Source organism: Protopterus annectens, chromosome 6.part0, assembly GCF_019279795.1.
Source record: "Protopterus annectens isolate FY-2018-M chromosome 6.part0, PAN1.0, whole genome shotgun sequence".
Lineage (NCBI taxonomy): Eukaryota > Metazoa > Chordata > Ceratodontiformes > Protopteridae > Protopterus > Protopterus annectens.
Window position 1 is genome coordinate 814,346,082 of NC_056737.1, and position 15,489 is coordinate 814,361,570.

At 37.0% G+C, this 15,489-nt stretch overlaps 1 protein-coding gene across 4 annotated transcripts in view; it reads right to left on the bottom strand.

Moving 5' to 3' along the window:
- Positions 1–1,645: 1,645 nt before the first annotated feature.
- SYT16 (synaptotagmin 16) overlaps positions 1,646–15,489 on the bottom strand; it is a 1,077,368-nt gene continuing 1,063,524 nt past the window's right edge. For all 4 annotated transcript variants that reach the window (XM_044074491.1, XM_044074490.1, XM_044074489.1 and 1 more), the window contains one exon: positions 1,646–3,085. In XM_044074491.1, the coding sequence (XP_043930426.1) occupies positions 2,772–3,085 (314 nt within the window). In that variant the 3' untranslated portion in view covers positions 1,646–2,771. The remainder of the gene's footprint in view (positions 3,086–15,489) is intronic.

Below are 15,489 nucleotides of genomic sequence, written 5' to 3' on the forward strand. Positions count from 1 at the left end.
ATTCACAGCACATTATTATGTAGGGTCTAACATATCTTACTAAGTAACTGCACCATTAATAAATATTCACAGTTGATAATTACTTAAAGTCTAAAGTACCTTACTAAGTAATTGGATCATCAATGAATATTCACAGCATATTATAACTTAGGGTCTAACGTATCTTGCTAAGTAACTGCACCATTAATAAATATTCACAGTAGATCATTACTTAAAGTCTAAAGTACCTTACTAAGTAATTGGATCATCAATGAATATTCACAGCACATTATTATGTAGGGTCTAACATATCTTACTAAGTAACTGCACCATTAATAAATATTCACAGTAGATCATTACTTAAAGTCTAAAGTACCTTACTAAGTAATTGGATTATCAATGAATATTCACAGCATATTATACCTCAGGGTCTAACATATCTTACTAAGTAACTGCACCATTAATAAATATTCACAATAGATCATTACTTAAAGTCTAAAGTACCTTATTAAGTAATTGGATCATCAATTAATATTTACAGCAGATTATTATGTAGGGTCTAACATATCTTACTAAGTAACTGCACCATTAATAAATATCCACAGTAGATCATTACTTAAAGTCTACAGTACCTTACTAAGTAATTGGATCATCAATGAATATTCACAGCATATTATAACTTAGGGTCTAACATATCTTACTAAGTAACTGCACCATTAATAAATATTCAAGGTAGATCATTACTTAAGGTCTAAAGTACCTTACTAAGTAATTGGATCATCAATGAATATTCACAGCATATTATAACTTAGGGTCTAACATATCTTACTAAGTAACTACACCATTAATAAATATTCACAGTAGATCATTACTTAAGGTCTAAATTACCTTACTAAGTAACTGGATCATCAATGAATATTCACAGCACATTATTATGTAGGGTCTAACATATCTTACTAAGTAACTGCACCATTAATAAATATTCACAGTAGATCATTTCTTAAAGTCTAAAGTACCTTACTAAGTAATTGGATCATCAATGAATATTCACAGCATATTATAACTTAGGGTCTAACGTATCTTATTAAGTAACTACCATTAATACGTATTCACAGTGGATCATTACTTAAGGTCCTAAAGTATCTTACTAAGCAACTGTACCATCAATGAATATTCATAATGCATCATTAGATAAGGTCCAACCTACCTTTTAAATAACTCTGCCATCAATGAATATTCAGAGTACTTTTCCCATTCAAAGTCTAACTTACCTTCCTAAGTAACTGTACCATGAATGAATATTCACAAAGCATCATTACTTAAGGTCTGACATATCTTAATAAGTATTTGTATCACCAATGAATATTCACAGAGCCTTATTACTTAAGGTCTAACATACTTTACTATGTAACTATACCATTAATGAACATTCACTGTCCAATATTACGTACAAGCTTCTAATACCCATCTACAACACTACTCGGTATTATGTTACATATAAAATACTTTGTTGAAATTAACAAGCACATAAAGTGCGCTTAATTCAACAGTTTGCATTTTAAATCACAGTAAGTTACACATCCAGGAAGTAGAATTTGTACACAGTAAAGCAAAATAGGTGCAGGCCTTCCTGTACCATTCATTTTAAAACATGGCAAGAAACATGTTTTAAGGTAACTGACTTTTATTATACAAATATCAGACAAAGAAAAAAGTCACATCTAGACATTTTTAGTTTCAAAATGGAAGAAATAGAATGGTTTCCATTTAACAATTAGACTTACAACAGTCATAATCCCAGATGGTTGCTGGATTTTCACATAAACTTCAGCAATATTTCAATATTTACTTTGTTCACAAAGAATCCATTCATTTATTGACTGATTAAAGATGCATAGAGTCTTTTGCTGACCACACAGTATAACTGTATTCCCAACTTATACTATATGGCACACTGTATATTACTTACAACATGGTGATTTATGTCAAAAATATCTAAGTTTGTACAACACAAACACATGAAAAAAACTGGCATAGCTAATGTTTAATGTGCATGCAGGCATTTGGCAAAATAGAAAGACTGTAAATAGAACAGTGCATGCTTGTCAATGTAATTTAATACTACTATACAATTATGTCTCCACAATAATAATAATTATAATAATAATAATAATAATAACCCACAGGCACTTTGTCACTGACAGAAGGATAATCTAAACTGTTCATGCTGTCCAAAAATATATTATTAATCTTATGTGATCGTGATCCCACCTTTTGGGCAAGGCTGAAAAATGTAATTTAATCTTGTATCCAGATTAATGCATAGCAAAAAGTTTCAATGGTATGTGCTGAGCTAAGGACAAGCCAGGGGCAGAAAATGTAACATTTGATGTTGCTATTTACCTGTGGCTTGCACAGAATGGAAATGTATTGTGAAGAAAACCAATATAGCAGTCAGTACAAACCAAAGAAACAATACACCTTCATATGAGCAGCATTCAGCTTCTCCAAACATCTGCCATCGATGTTGTGGGAGAAAACAAAAGAATCTAGTTTTAACTCTGTTTGATGACAATGTTTCACTAATTATGCCTTTGTGATTCAAGAACCTTGGCAAGTAACTAGTTAGCAAATGCTGTAGTTAAGACAGAAAGAGGTGCAGTGGGACTAACCCCAGTCAAGAAAAGTAAATAAGAAGCAGGAACAGGGAAGTTCTCAAGTTTCCTTTAACTTCTAAAGCATTAATTACAGCCACTACTGTTGTCTCTAGAATATAACAGCATGTTTCTTGTTTAGGATTCAAGTAGGGTATGCCATCTGCACACCTGTTGACCCTTGGAGTCCTTCATTTCATACCAATGGTTTTGTTCTTCTTCTCCACTGCTGTTTTGCCCTAAAGATATCCATCCAATCATCTCCTTACGTTTCATGCTGCGCCTGTTGTAGATTGAAATCATGAGCGTGACATCTGTAAGCTGGAAAAGTGCAACTTGGAAGATGAATGTCTCCTTATACACAGGATTCGGCTGGCCTCGTCGAATTGATGTTTTACAGCGTGACATTTCCTGACCTACTGAATTCAGAAGCGAGAGTTTGGCATATGTATCTGAAAGAGAAAAAAGTGGAATAAAAATAAACATATAGGGAACAATGTGTTCCTTGATACAAAACACGTCTCATAAATGTTCTTGTTTATGCAAAGGTTAGTTTGTCCCATGTTCAGACTAGGACAACTGGCTTAAATGCTGTGCATAACAGAAATAAACACAACAGCATATTTTAAACAGAGTACACATTTTACAAACTGCTGCAGTATTATAGATCAGTAGTTAAAATACTTTTAACACACTTGAATTCTACCTTAAACAAAAATGTAATAGTGGCTGCCAAAATACAAACATTTAAATGGAAAAATAAGGTAACAATTCAGTACACCAGGTTCTTATTAATTATAATCCACATGATTACAAATTCAGGTTAAAATGTTCATATTTCCGAGTGATTTCCTACTACTGATAACCCTCTCTGGCCTTATTATTTCAATGCATTTGTTCCATGCACATTTAAATCAGTTACTGATGTTTGCTTTTTTACAAGAGTTTAAAACAACAATCAATGTATTTCAGGATCTGTTTTGGAGTGACAGAAAAGTGTAACAACCTGTTATTACTTCTGATTATTTCAGAAAATGTCAGACCAGTATTTACACTAGCATTACTTAATGACAAAAAATCCTTAACACACGTCCTTCTAAAAAAACTCAAATGAAAGCAGAAGAGTCTATCATGTTACTTATAAGCAAACCTCGTACATAAAGATTTAATGTCCCTGACACCTGGGTGGGATTCACACACAAATTTGCCTAGTAGGCAAAGCCTTGTAAGTCAAGGGGTTCCCAGTTCAAAGACACTTAGCTGCCCAGTAACCCAAAGCTGTGCTAACAGGAAGTGAAAGTTTAAGGAGTCACATGTAAATGCTACCAGGAAGTGAAAGTTTAAGGAGCCACATGTAAATGCAGTACCCTGTTGGCATGGCTTATTTAAGGCTCTTGGGCTTCCCTATGCACTACTCTGCAAGAATCTTTTTAGAGTAGGGGATTCAAGGAGCCCTATGCTATACAAGACCCATGCAGAACAGTGCATCAACTTCATAAATGCAAATGGCTTGTAGCCAAGGTTCAGCTACTGAGTAGAACAAGAGAATCAGTGCAGGGAAAAGCTACACAGCTTCTTTCTGCTTCAAACTGCCTTTGTATGTGAGCACTCCCATGCAGCATGTGTAGCTGGTGTGTGTGTGTGTGTGTGTGTGTATGTGTGTGCAGATGTGCATGTACTGCAAACTGTCACTGCACTGGTAAGAACTCCCCCACGCCTTGTTACAGCTATCAGTGCAAGCTAGAAGAAAATCTCTCTTACTTGCATACATAGCAAATGACAAGATGTGCTGTCAGACTTTAATTACGCTGCTGTTTCTTGTTCATCCCTAGATGACTTGAAGGTATATGCCCCTGAATGGAAAAAGAAAATGATCTATGTAACCATACATGATTGTGCCTCTGGTCCAGGTCATGGCTAAAACGGGCCCTTGTAACATGGATTCTGAACCGATTAAAAGGTTGGAAGCAAAGGGTGATTATGAGGGAACACATCTATGGAGACATGAATGCTGTGCTCTGTGTGTGTGTGTGTGTGTGTGTGTGTGTGTGTGTGTGTGTGTGTGTGTGTGTGTGTGTGTGTGTGTGTGTAGCACTATGAGGGATTGTGCTGTCCCTGACTAAATTAATTTCTGTGTGTCAGACATCATAGTAGGGCTATGAATAGCATTAGCTTACTTGCAAAATGGTGGCAATACATTAGTAGTGGTGGTGAAGGCAGTGTCACCACACATGTACAGAGGCTGTCACACTTGCCCACCAAGTGACAGCTGAAGTGCAATGCAAAGAAATTAAGGGCAATACAGCTGGGGGGAGGGCAACCCAAGAAAATGTACAAGCTTTAAGGGTGACTGACACCTAAAAGGACAGAGAAGTAAAAGTATTTGGGGTTATAATCACATCTAGGTTGAATGATACAGAACAATCTGTAAACATAGATGCCAAGGTAAGTAAGATGCATGTTGAATAGTTAACTCTGTAGGGTAAAGAAAAGTGAAGGCAATTATACCACTGTACAGTGCAACTGGTAAGCCTTACCTGAAATGCCCTATACAGTACAAGATGCTGCAAAAAACAATGGGCTGAGGCAGTTCGGAAAATAGTTGTGTAGAACACTGACATTATGGGAAGGCTACTACGAAGAAAGATTTTTGGGAGCTATCCTTTTGCTTACTAGAAGATAAAAAAGAATGATATGACATGTGCGCATAGTACAGTCCAGGGTAAGGTAGTTGACATAAATTTCAGATGAAGGAATAAAAGAAAGGTAAGAGCAAACATTTGTTATGTGGATGGTGTCAGGTTCACTTGGGACATTAGAAGTAATTATTTCACTATATCTGTTGTGGTTTTCCTAGGATGCACTACCAGAGGAAGTACAGGGATGCATTTCAAAAGATGAATCCAGGAGAACACAGGATAATAAACCAAAATACATTCCTAATCTCTGTCTCACTACCGCACTTACAATGCACAAACTTGAATAGTGCGCTTAGGTAAGGTGCAGCTGTGATTTCCCAAAATCGTACTTAAGGTTGAGCAAGAGCAGCGGCCTGCATGAGCTACAAGTCACTTGAGTGCCTGGCTTTGAGACACTGGTCTTCCAGCGCTTGGAACTCAAGTACTTGTAGTACAATGGTTACAAGTTATTCCCAATGTGAAGACCTTCACTGAGACATCACTGTCAGGCAAAAAATAAATAAATAAATAAAACACTGAGGGAGGTCTTCAATATGCTAAAGAAGAATTGATCGACTATAGATGAAAATAAATATGAACCTGATAAACTGGTGCAAGGGTGATATGATTTTATAATCTGAAACATATCTTTTGATGAAAACAATGTAAAAGTATTAAAACAATTCAGAGCCCAAAACTGCAACTGAGTTTAGAATCTATTTGAAAAGAAAAACTACAGTTCAATATTCATAGACAATTTCAATACAATAACAATCATTTATTTGTTTATTTATTTGTACATTTGTTAAGTGAGTAAGTACATTGTTTAAAGGACTCTTTTCATGCACAACCCCATCCAACTGGCAATAGAAAACATTATTGTACAATAAAATTAACAGTCAACTAATAATAATAGCAGCTGTAGTAATTAGTTTGATAAAAACAATTAACATAGGCTGTAATCACAATAAACAGTAAAAATAGTAAATATCTGAAATGATGTCTTCATGACAAAGAGATGGTTTACTAAAAGTAGTGGATATTATTTTGCATGCAAAAATTAGGCATAAAGTTGTATTATACAATGACCCCCCCCCATTAATATTCAAAAAACGTGCACACTGATTGGTCAGCGTGCACGTTGTAAATCAGAGTTATAGTAATGGAAAAAGGTCCGGTCGCCCAGACTTTTTCCATTACTATAACTCTTTTTTCTTTTCTTTTTTTTTTTTTTACAGCAACGGAGAACGCAAGATCTCCGTTGCTTCACACTGTCTCGCTATGTTAAACTCATTTAACATAGCGAGACAGCATTAAAAAAAGCAACGGACATTCTCCGTTGCTTTTTTTAATGCTGTCTCGCTATGTTAAATGAGTTTAACATAGCGAGACAGTTTGTAAAAAGCAACGGAGATCTTGCTTTCTCCATTGCTTTTTACAAACTGTTTCGCTATGTTAAATGGGTTTAACATAGCGAGACAGCTTTAAAAAAAGCAACGGCTCCGTTATGTTAAACTCGCTATGTTAAACAGTTCGTAAAAAGCAACGGAGATCTTGCTTTCTTCGTTGCTTTTGCCCACAGCTCTGATGTACTGCGTAAGCATACGCATGCACAGTACATCAGAACTGCCGCAGAATACCAGACAGCTGCGGAAGGGCAGCAAGGAGGCATTATACAATGCCATTATTTAAGAAAATTAATTATCTTTTTTCTTAAATAATGTCATTGTATAATAGCAATAACCCACGCCTGGGTGTGGGTAATGCTGGATTTACCCACGGTTGGCTTTGTTTGGTCCCTCGGGCTTCGCCCTTGTGACCAAACCACTCCAACCGTGGGTAAATCCAGCATTACCCACACCCAGGCGTGGGTTATTGCTATAGTAAGACTGTTAGAGAAGGTGTAATAGAATGAGAGAAATGGGCTTAAGTGAAGATAACGTAGAACACAAGGTTAAGGACACATAGGCATGAATGTAGGAAATATAATGGGGAAGCGAAATTAAGGGTCGGGTGATGAATTGTGGAAAGACAGAAAAAGGTAAGGGGTAATACATTGGAACTGTATTATATAAGATGTATCCTTGTATCATCGAGGGGTTAGTGCCTAGCAAAATACACATGACTGTCAAAACAGTGACACTGAATGGAACCACTGATATGTTTCGTCAGTACTTTTGTAAAAGTCATTAAAGGGACAATCCCAGAGCCAAAAATTCTGACCTAAAGAAACTTGCCCTGATACCTCCCAGGTGTCACCACCCACTTACCACAGCATCATCAACTCTACTCCTGGTTTCAATTTACTTTATGCAGCCCTGTTTTCATTCCCTGTGGTAAACACAATTAACAATATTCAGTTCCTGTCAAAGCTTTCAGTCCCCGATCACTGGGAAACAACAAAGTTATTACATTTTTCTGTGTGTTTGTGGTGGGGGTGGTTAGGCAAGACTCTCAGTGTTTACTTTTAATGAACTCGTCAAAAAGCTTATCTGAATTGTGCAGCTCTTTATTTCCTTTATTTATTCTGCATAGTGTAACTGTGAGCAGTATAGTCAAAAGAGTACAGTTTAGTGAATTCATACTAAATCTTACCAGTCTCTTAACATATGCCCCTTACTCTCTAGTAAAGCAATCTCAGAATTAGTACGTAAAATTGTCACCATAGCCAGATCATGGTCAAATGGGGCCTTAGGCAGACTAATAGATTGGGACCCCCCCCAAAGCAGCCCCACCTACAGCAATCCTCTACTCCCTCCCCCCTCCCAGCAGTCCCCACATCAGCCATTCCAATATTCTATTACGTAGCTATTTCTCCCCATTTACCATAAACACTGTTCAAACCTGTCAGTGTGCATATTGTTTTCTTATTTACTTCTACAGTGATTACATATATTGAAATAAAATAGCACAGACACCTACAGCCATTTGCTAACAAACAATACAGTCTCACAAAGAAAATAGACTTACCATGAGCAGTAAACTTCTCTGCCCTTGAAACTCATATTCATTGAAATGGCATAAACTCAACATTCAAAGAAAAATGCATCTAACCAGTGGAGAATTAAGTTTACCTTTGACCTGTTTTCAAACCATAGGCTCCTTGTACACATTTTTAGGGCCATACATAAATGTCTTGTTTTTGATTCACCTTCCTGATTTTATTAAATTGTATTCCTTGTATAATACAGAACCACTTGTTAGAATGTGCTTTAAATTTGTAGTTTTGAACATTCTTCCAATAAGCAATGAAACAAATGAAGCTTGAAACAGACCATTTTGTCCTGGGACATCTTCAAGTGGGGGATAGACACACAGATTAGCAGGAATTAAGAGAATAAGGGGAGGATAGGGTTAAATGGGATGGAGGGATGTTTGGAAGGAAATGAGGTAAGGGTAGGGGGGGCTCAGAGGGTTTTGTCAAGTGTAACTCAGGTAGGGGTCCATTTTGGCATGAACTTGCTACCCTCCCGCCCTTCCCCATTTTATTAGTGGGATTGTGGTTATTTCTGTTTGGGAAGGTGGGGAAGAGGGGCAGGCTTGTCCTCTTCTGTTCCCCCTCTGGTGTTGGATGTGCAATTCAATAAGTTGGGAAGGAAAGTGAGCAGCTGCTCTATTGGATAAGTTAATAAGCAAGCAGAGCTGCTTATCTGGATGGTGGAGTAATTCAATAAATTGAAGGTGAGCAGGGTAACGCTGCCTTGTTAGTGCAAAGATAAGTGAGCAAGTGGGGGACGGTGCTTATTAAGGGTGAGTGTTTACGCTTCCGTTATGGTTATTTTATGTTTTCTTTCATGGATGTTATTATCACCTGTGTCATGTTTTGATTGAAATTTATGATTACTGGTTAGCAATCATGTTTATGGAAGATTAATAAAGATCGTCAAATGTCATTCGGTGTCGTGTTTATTGAAGTTGACAAAATGCATGAACCAATAATGACAAAATTATCCATTTCAAAAAATTTCAACCATAAAAGGCCACTCAAACTTCTGTCATTACAATCCTCCAACGTCAGTCAATAAACACAATCTCTGCAGAAATAAAAGTCATCCGAATAATTCCACATTAAAAAGATCTCTAAGTAATGGGGAGGTTGCTACTGGCAAGCAACTTTACATTTCAATGTTTCATCTACAGATTCAGTGCTTGCTGCCCTTGAAAAATTAATTGCCTATGTTACATTAAAAAAACAAGTTGGTAAACTGGTAATATTACAAAAGGGAATGGTTGACAAACAGGCAATAAGTTCATAGTTATTAGGCATCTCATACATAGGGGGACACAGGAGTGTAGCACCCTCATTCCCCCTTAAAATGCACCACAGTATCAGCAATCCAAAGGGCACTGCAATATCAGTACTCCATCTATGTGGTGTAGGAATAAAATCCACAGCCTTCTGCACCAAAGGCAATTATGCTACTAACACTGCTTTCAAATTCCACAGCAGAAACAGTGACTGCCATTTGCTAAACAAAACAGTTAGTGCACATTGAAAACAGACTTAGCATGCGCATCAGTAAATTTCTCTTCCCTTGAAACTCACAATTCCTTGAAAATGACTGAAACTCAAGCTCACAATTTCGTCAGCAGTTTGGCAGTTGGTGTAGAGGATTCAGACTCTTGTCTCCACAGAAGTTCACAATTCCTTCAGCAGTCTAGTAGCTGGTATAGAGGGTCCAGGCTCTTGTCTGCTGTCCTGATCAAGTTAATTGACTAACCAGCACCCCACACACACACACACACACACACACACACACACACACACACACACACACACACACACACACACACACACACACAAAACTAGGGCATTACATACCATATTTTTATACCTCTCAACCTCTCAGCACAAGAGATCTGGACAAAGCCTAAAATAATGGTGGTACAATGGCCCAAAAATAAGGACATATTTTAAATATTGCTCTTTTAACATAGAAAGTTGCTAGAATAAAAGGATTTGTACTAGCATGCATTTTCTGAAGGAAATTAAGTCTGAAACTCAAATGTATGTCGTTATTTTGTTACTTCAATCCTCAGTGATTTGCCAGAAAACCACAATTTTTATGATGAACAGGCCAAAAATATGAGGCAAAAATCTGGACAGTTGAGAGGTATGCATACCTCTCAACTTCTTAGTGAAAGAAATCTGGGCAAAACCTAAAATAATAGGATAAAATGATCCAAAAATAGGAACAGATTTTAAATATTGCTCTTTTTAACTTAGAACATTGCTAGAATAACATGATTTGTGTTAGCATGTATTTTCTGAAGGATATGAAGTCTGAAAATCATGTATATGTCATTTAAAAACACAAATCTTATGAAAAACAGACTAAAACTATGAGGCTAAATCTGGACAGTTCAGAGGTATGTTAAACACACACACACACACACACACACACACACACACACACACACACACACACACACACACACACGTGCACACTCACACACATGCACACACACGCACGTACAGACACGCACACACACACATACATGTACACTAGCTATTGCAGAGAAAACATTCACCAGAATAGCACTAGAACTTGGTGGTCTAAAAGGAGGTCTGTGCCTGAATTTCTGCCTGAGTAGGATCGATTCCTATGCAATAAGGGATTTTTACGTGGGAGTAGTGTTGCTTGCTCTATACTTTAATGGTCAGTATATTTAATAGTAAACATGCACTTGTGTCATTGCAGAATGCATCGTGTTCTACGAACCACCAAAAATAAAAAGGCCAGTGATAAAGTTAAGAGTTTTATTACAAACCAAAAAAAACAATAGAATATTTTATTGTTTTATTGGCTTGTAATAAAACTCTTAACTTTATCACTTGCCTTCTTACTTTTGGTGGTTCGTTGGATACTACTTTGGACTTGCATTTCTAACCTATTGTGTTCTGTTAATGTAAGACAACAGTGACACTCCAAAAGGAGATTAAGGTGTATGTAATGTTCTTCTACACTCTGCTTTCTGCAGGAAGATTTGTATTTGTGGGGAATACAATATTATCATTTATTAAGAAAACTCACAGAGAATGATACACAACTTGAATAGCCAGAAAACACAGAAAAACATTGCAACAGTTGAAATCAGTTTAACTATAGAACATTCTGTTTTACTTCTGATCATAATGCAACACTTTCATAGAAACAGTTCCAGGCACAAATGGTTTTGGAACAGTAATGAGCCAGATACAGGGAGAAAAATCAAAATGTGATATGATGGGTTATCAAAGATGTTTTCCAAAAATAAATCAGTCTGTCAGCAATGCAGTGTACCCCTCACAAATGACAAAATATGCTAAGCAGCTGCCCATCCCTAACACTGCTCTGTTGCAATATACCACATGTTGTCAGCCCCTTTAGAACAGTAGATTCAGATTTTGTAAATGGTCATTATCTAATCTTATTTAGTGCTCCCACTCAACCTAAAATACATAACTGATATAAGTTGTTGTTGTTTTTCGGCTTTTCCCAGTTAGGGGTTGCCACAACGGAACTCCGGTCCGCTAATGATTGGCAGTAGATTTTCACGAACGCCGAGGTGCCAGTTCGACGTTCAACCTTCAATGAAGGCACGCCCATTTACGCATGTCTTTCTAATGCTCACCCAACCGTGGGGAGGATATGCAGACTCCACACAGAAGGCACTTCCCGCACTCCAGCCGAGAATTGAACAGGAGAACCTCTTGCTGTGAGGCAACAACGCTACCGCTGCACCACCGCGGAAGATACTAAACTGATATAAGTATTAGTTTACAAATCCATAACAAGGAAATAGAACGCTCCACTAGCACCTACTTATGAGGACTGGCTCATGCAAATAAATCACTAATGTGAAACTGAAATCAGCACCTTATTTGCTTACTTATTTATTTACTTGTTTATTTTTATTTCAGTTTGACAACCAAGTAAGTGGACTAGACAACATACCTTTTTAAACCACAGCCCAGATACCATGGTGCATGACAAAAATGGAATATTATGCACAGACTAAAAGATATACAGTGTTGTAGTCACAAAGTACACACATAGAGGGTTATAACTGGATATCCAATCATAATCATATTATTTTGTGTTTGAGACATGGATGCCAAGAAATTCAACTTGAGAGTGAAGCCCAATACCTGTCAAAATGCATAATATATGTTAATGTCAAATCTCCAAGTAATTTGATTGTTTTCTCTTCTCTCACTTCTGTATCATGCGGTGACGACCCTCCACTAGACCACTAATCAAGGAGCTTCAATCCTCAATACAGGCAACAGTGGGGAGCGTTCACTGAAACAGAAACGCACACACACTGTCTCCAGATGCATCAAGTGCAGTTTCCCTTAAGAGCACACATAGATTACAGTCGATCTGAGGCTGGTTTCTCCCTCTTTCTCCAGATCCCCAATAAGACTCCTCACTGGCACAGCTACAGAGCTGAGATCGCAGCTCAGTGACCAAGCCAAGACCTCCAGCACCCTCTCTGTCCAACCAGTGCTTTGTGTCCCTGCCCAAGTAGCTGACACACATTCTATGAGGTTTGATTTACACACACACACATACACACACACACACACACACACACGCACACACACACACACCTGGGAAAGGCTGGCACAGGTTTACTAGCTATGCCTCCTTCTGCCCAGACTATAAGGTAGTTTTCACTGCCACAAGTCACTCCTTATCAGCTACTTTAGGGCCCTTAACAAAGGGTGTCCAATCTTACTGAGCAATATTAATATTAATACAAATGGTAGTTTGACCAAGAGCAAGGGTATTAGGAGTGGCCCACACAGTGTCAGCAAATAAATATGCAAATACTCTCAAAACTCCAGATCAGCTACAATGAAAGGTTTAAATCTATTTAATAATAATAAATAATAAAAAAAGACAATACTAAATATATATTCATAGTGACATCAGAGTTAAAAAAAGACAAGAAATATTTAAAATAACATTGCAGTACAGGCTCACACAAAGAAAGAAAAATATCTAAACTAAGCATTATTATATTCCTGACTGTATCTAAGAGAGTTATACTGTTCCCTAGAAACTTACTTCATTAGAGCAAGGCAGATATTGTGGTGAATGGTTCTTGTCAGGTCCAAGACCGAACACAGAATGCTTTGTCTCACTAAGAGACTTCTCAAATTAATATCTAAAATATTACTGCTGGGATAGCATGCAGAATGACACCATTTCTGGTCATCTGATTTCTAGTTCCCAGGCCAAAACCCCATTGCTAGAAGATGGCAGCATTTACCATCTACCTGTAAAAATATACAGACAAGGGCTTTTCCTCAGATCTTTGGCAGATGCTGGAAGTCATACAATTGCATTCTTTCATGATTCAAAAGTAGCAATAGGTTTGCTCCAAGGACAATAAAGAAAGCTTCCTAGTACAGACATTGTGTCTCTAGCTGCATTGAAAACTTGAGAGATAGCCTTTTTATTGCTTCCTATAATTAATGTAATTTCAGATATTTTCAAAAGTTTGCTGGTTAACCCTCCAGTTTCCTCTGTTAAGCATATACATTTAAACAATAGTGCTGGTATATGTCTGCTATCTTCCAGTATGGCACACTGCAGTTACATTTCAAACGTAGCACTCTACAAATACCTTTTCAAGACACACGTCTGTACAAGCAGTTTGATATACACATGACATAGTTCTAATACATTTGTAATACAAGCATCTTGTATAAATCATTTTGATATTCACCAATGACATATAATTATTTACAAAATTCCAGCTAGCTGTGCTGGCAGTTTCTCCTTTCATCACACATGCCAAGAGAAAATTATTACTAATTTCTTATGGTTTGCAGCAGATTTATAGGTTCTTAGTTCATAGATACTTACTAATTTAGCTGCCCTGGTGAGCCATTTTAAGCCTAGCCACGTTCCCTTTTGGTGCTGCAATTAACCTATCCCATTTGGTGTTAGACTGACCTTACCTATCCCATGGTTGATAATTACATATTATAACTAGTGAGAATAACTGGGATCATACCACTGATAAATTGAGGGGACCCACACATGGGATAAAGCATTTAGGCACTGCCTCTGTGACTTTAGGTTATATAAATGATATATAAATGATATAAACTGAGATACTGCCAATCTTCACTAAGAAATATAAACATTTATGATTAAACGTACACTAAATTCATATTCTGACAACATAGATCTGTCTTTCCTCCCCCTCTATCATATAATTAGGAAACTTTAATAAATGTACTGTTACACAAAAGAGACAGGGAAATTTAGAATGTAAGGTCCTATGAGGGTTACTACAGGTAGTTCAATGCCAAACATTAATTAAGATTTTAAGCAAAATTTAAATTTGTGATATCATGAGTGCAGAGTTTACAAATACACATAGTTCAAAAACTATAAATAAGGAATAATGCAGAACAGAAAAAATAGGATCAAATTACACCTTAGGTGTGAAAACACTTCAGTCACCTCTATAGCAAAGCATGTCACTGCTTAGAACTAGTAGTTAAGGAAAAGAAATAAGAGAGAAACTGCTGAGAACAGCAAGAAATACAGAACAAATTAATCAGAACATTTCACACATAGGCAAGTTATAATTCAATAGATATGTCAACTGACAAGTCACAAATCCAGTTTTTGTCATTACCGCACCTCTTAATCACTTAATTTTTTTTGCACAAATCTGTAAATTCTACATCCTAAATTATTGTTAAATAAATCAAAATCCTGATCAAAATGAGTGATGTTCAGTGAACCTGCAGCAATTTAATCAGTGTTGAAGTTGTCCCCCCTCCCACCCCCTCTGTCTCATATGCACATTTGTACACTCATGCACGCAAACACACACACATGCGTGCGCACACGCACACACACACACACACACACACACACACACACACACAACCATTACTTTGTGAAAATCTGTAAATTTATTGAGACACTGCTTCCACAATGCCATTCTTGCAGGTCATTGCCATGTGTATACACGACAAGCAACATTCATATTGATTTTACACAGTTCACATCATAGGTAACATTTCCCAGTTACTTGCATGATGGAGACCATTCTTCTCTCCTAATATCAGCAAAGTCAAATAATTATTGTCTTAATTAACATCATTAATTATCAGAACAGAAAAAGGAGAGAATATCATTATGTGTAAAACCCTAATTGAAAAG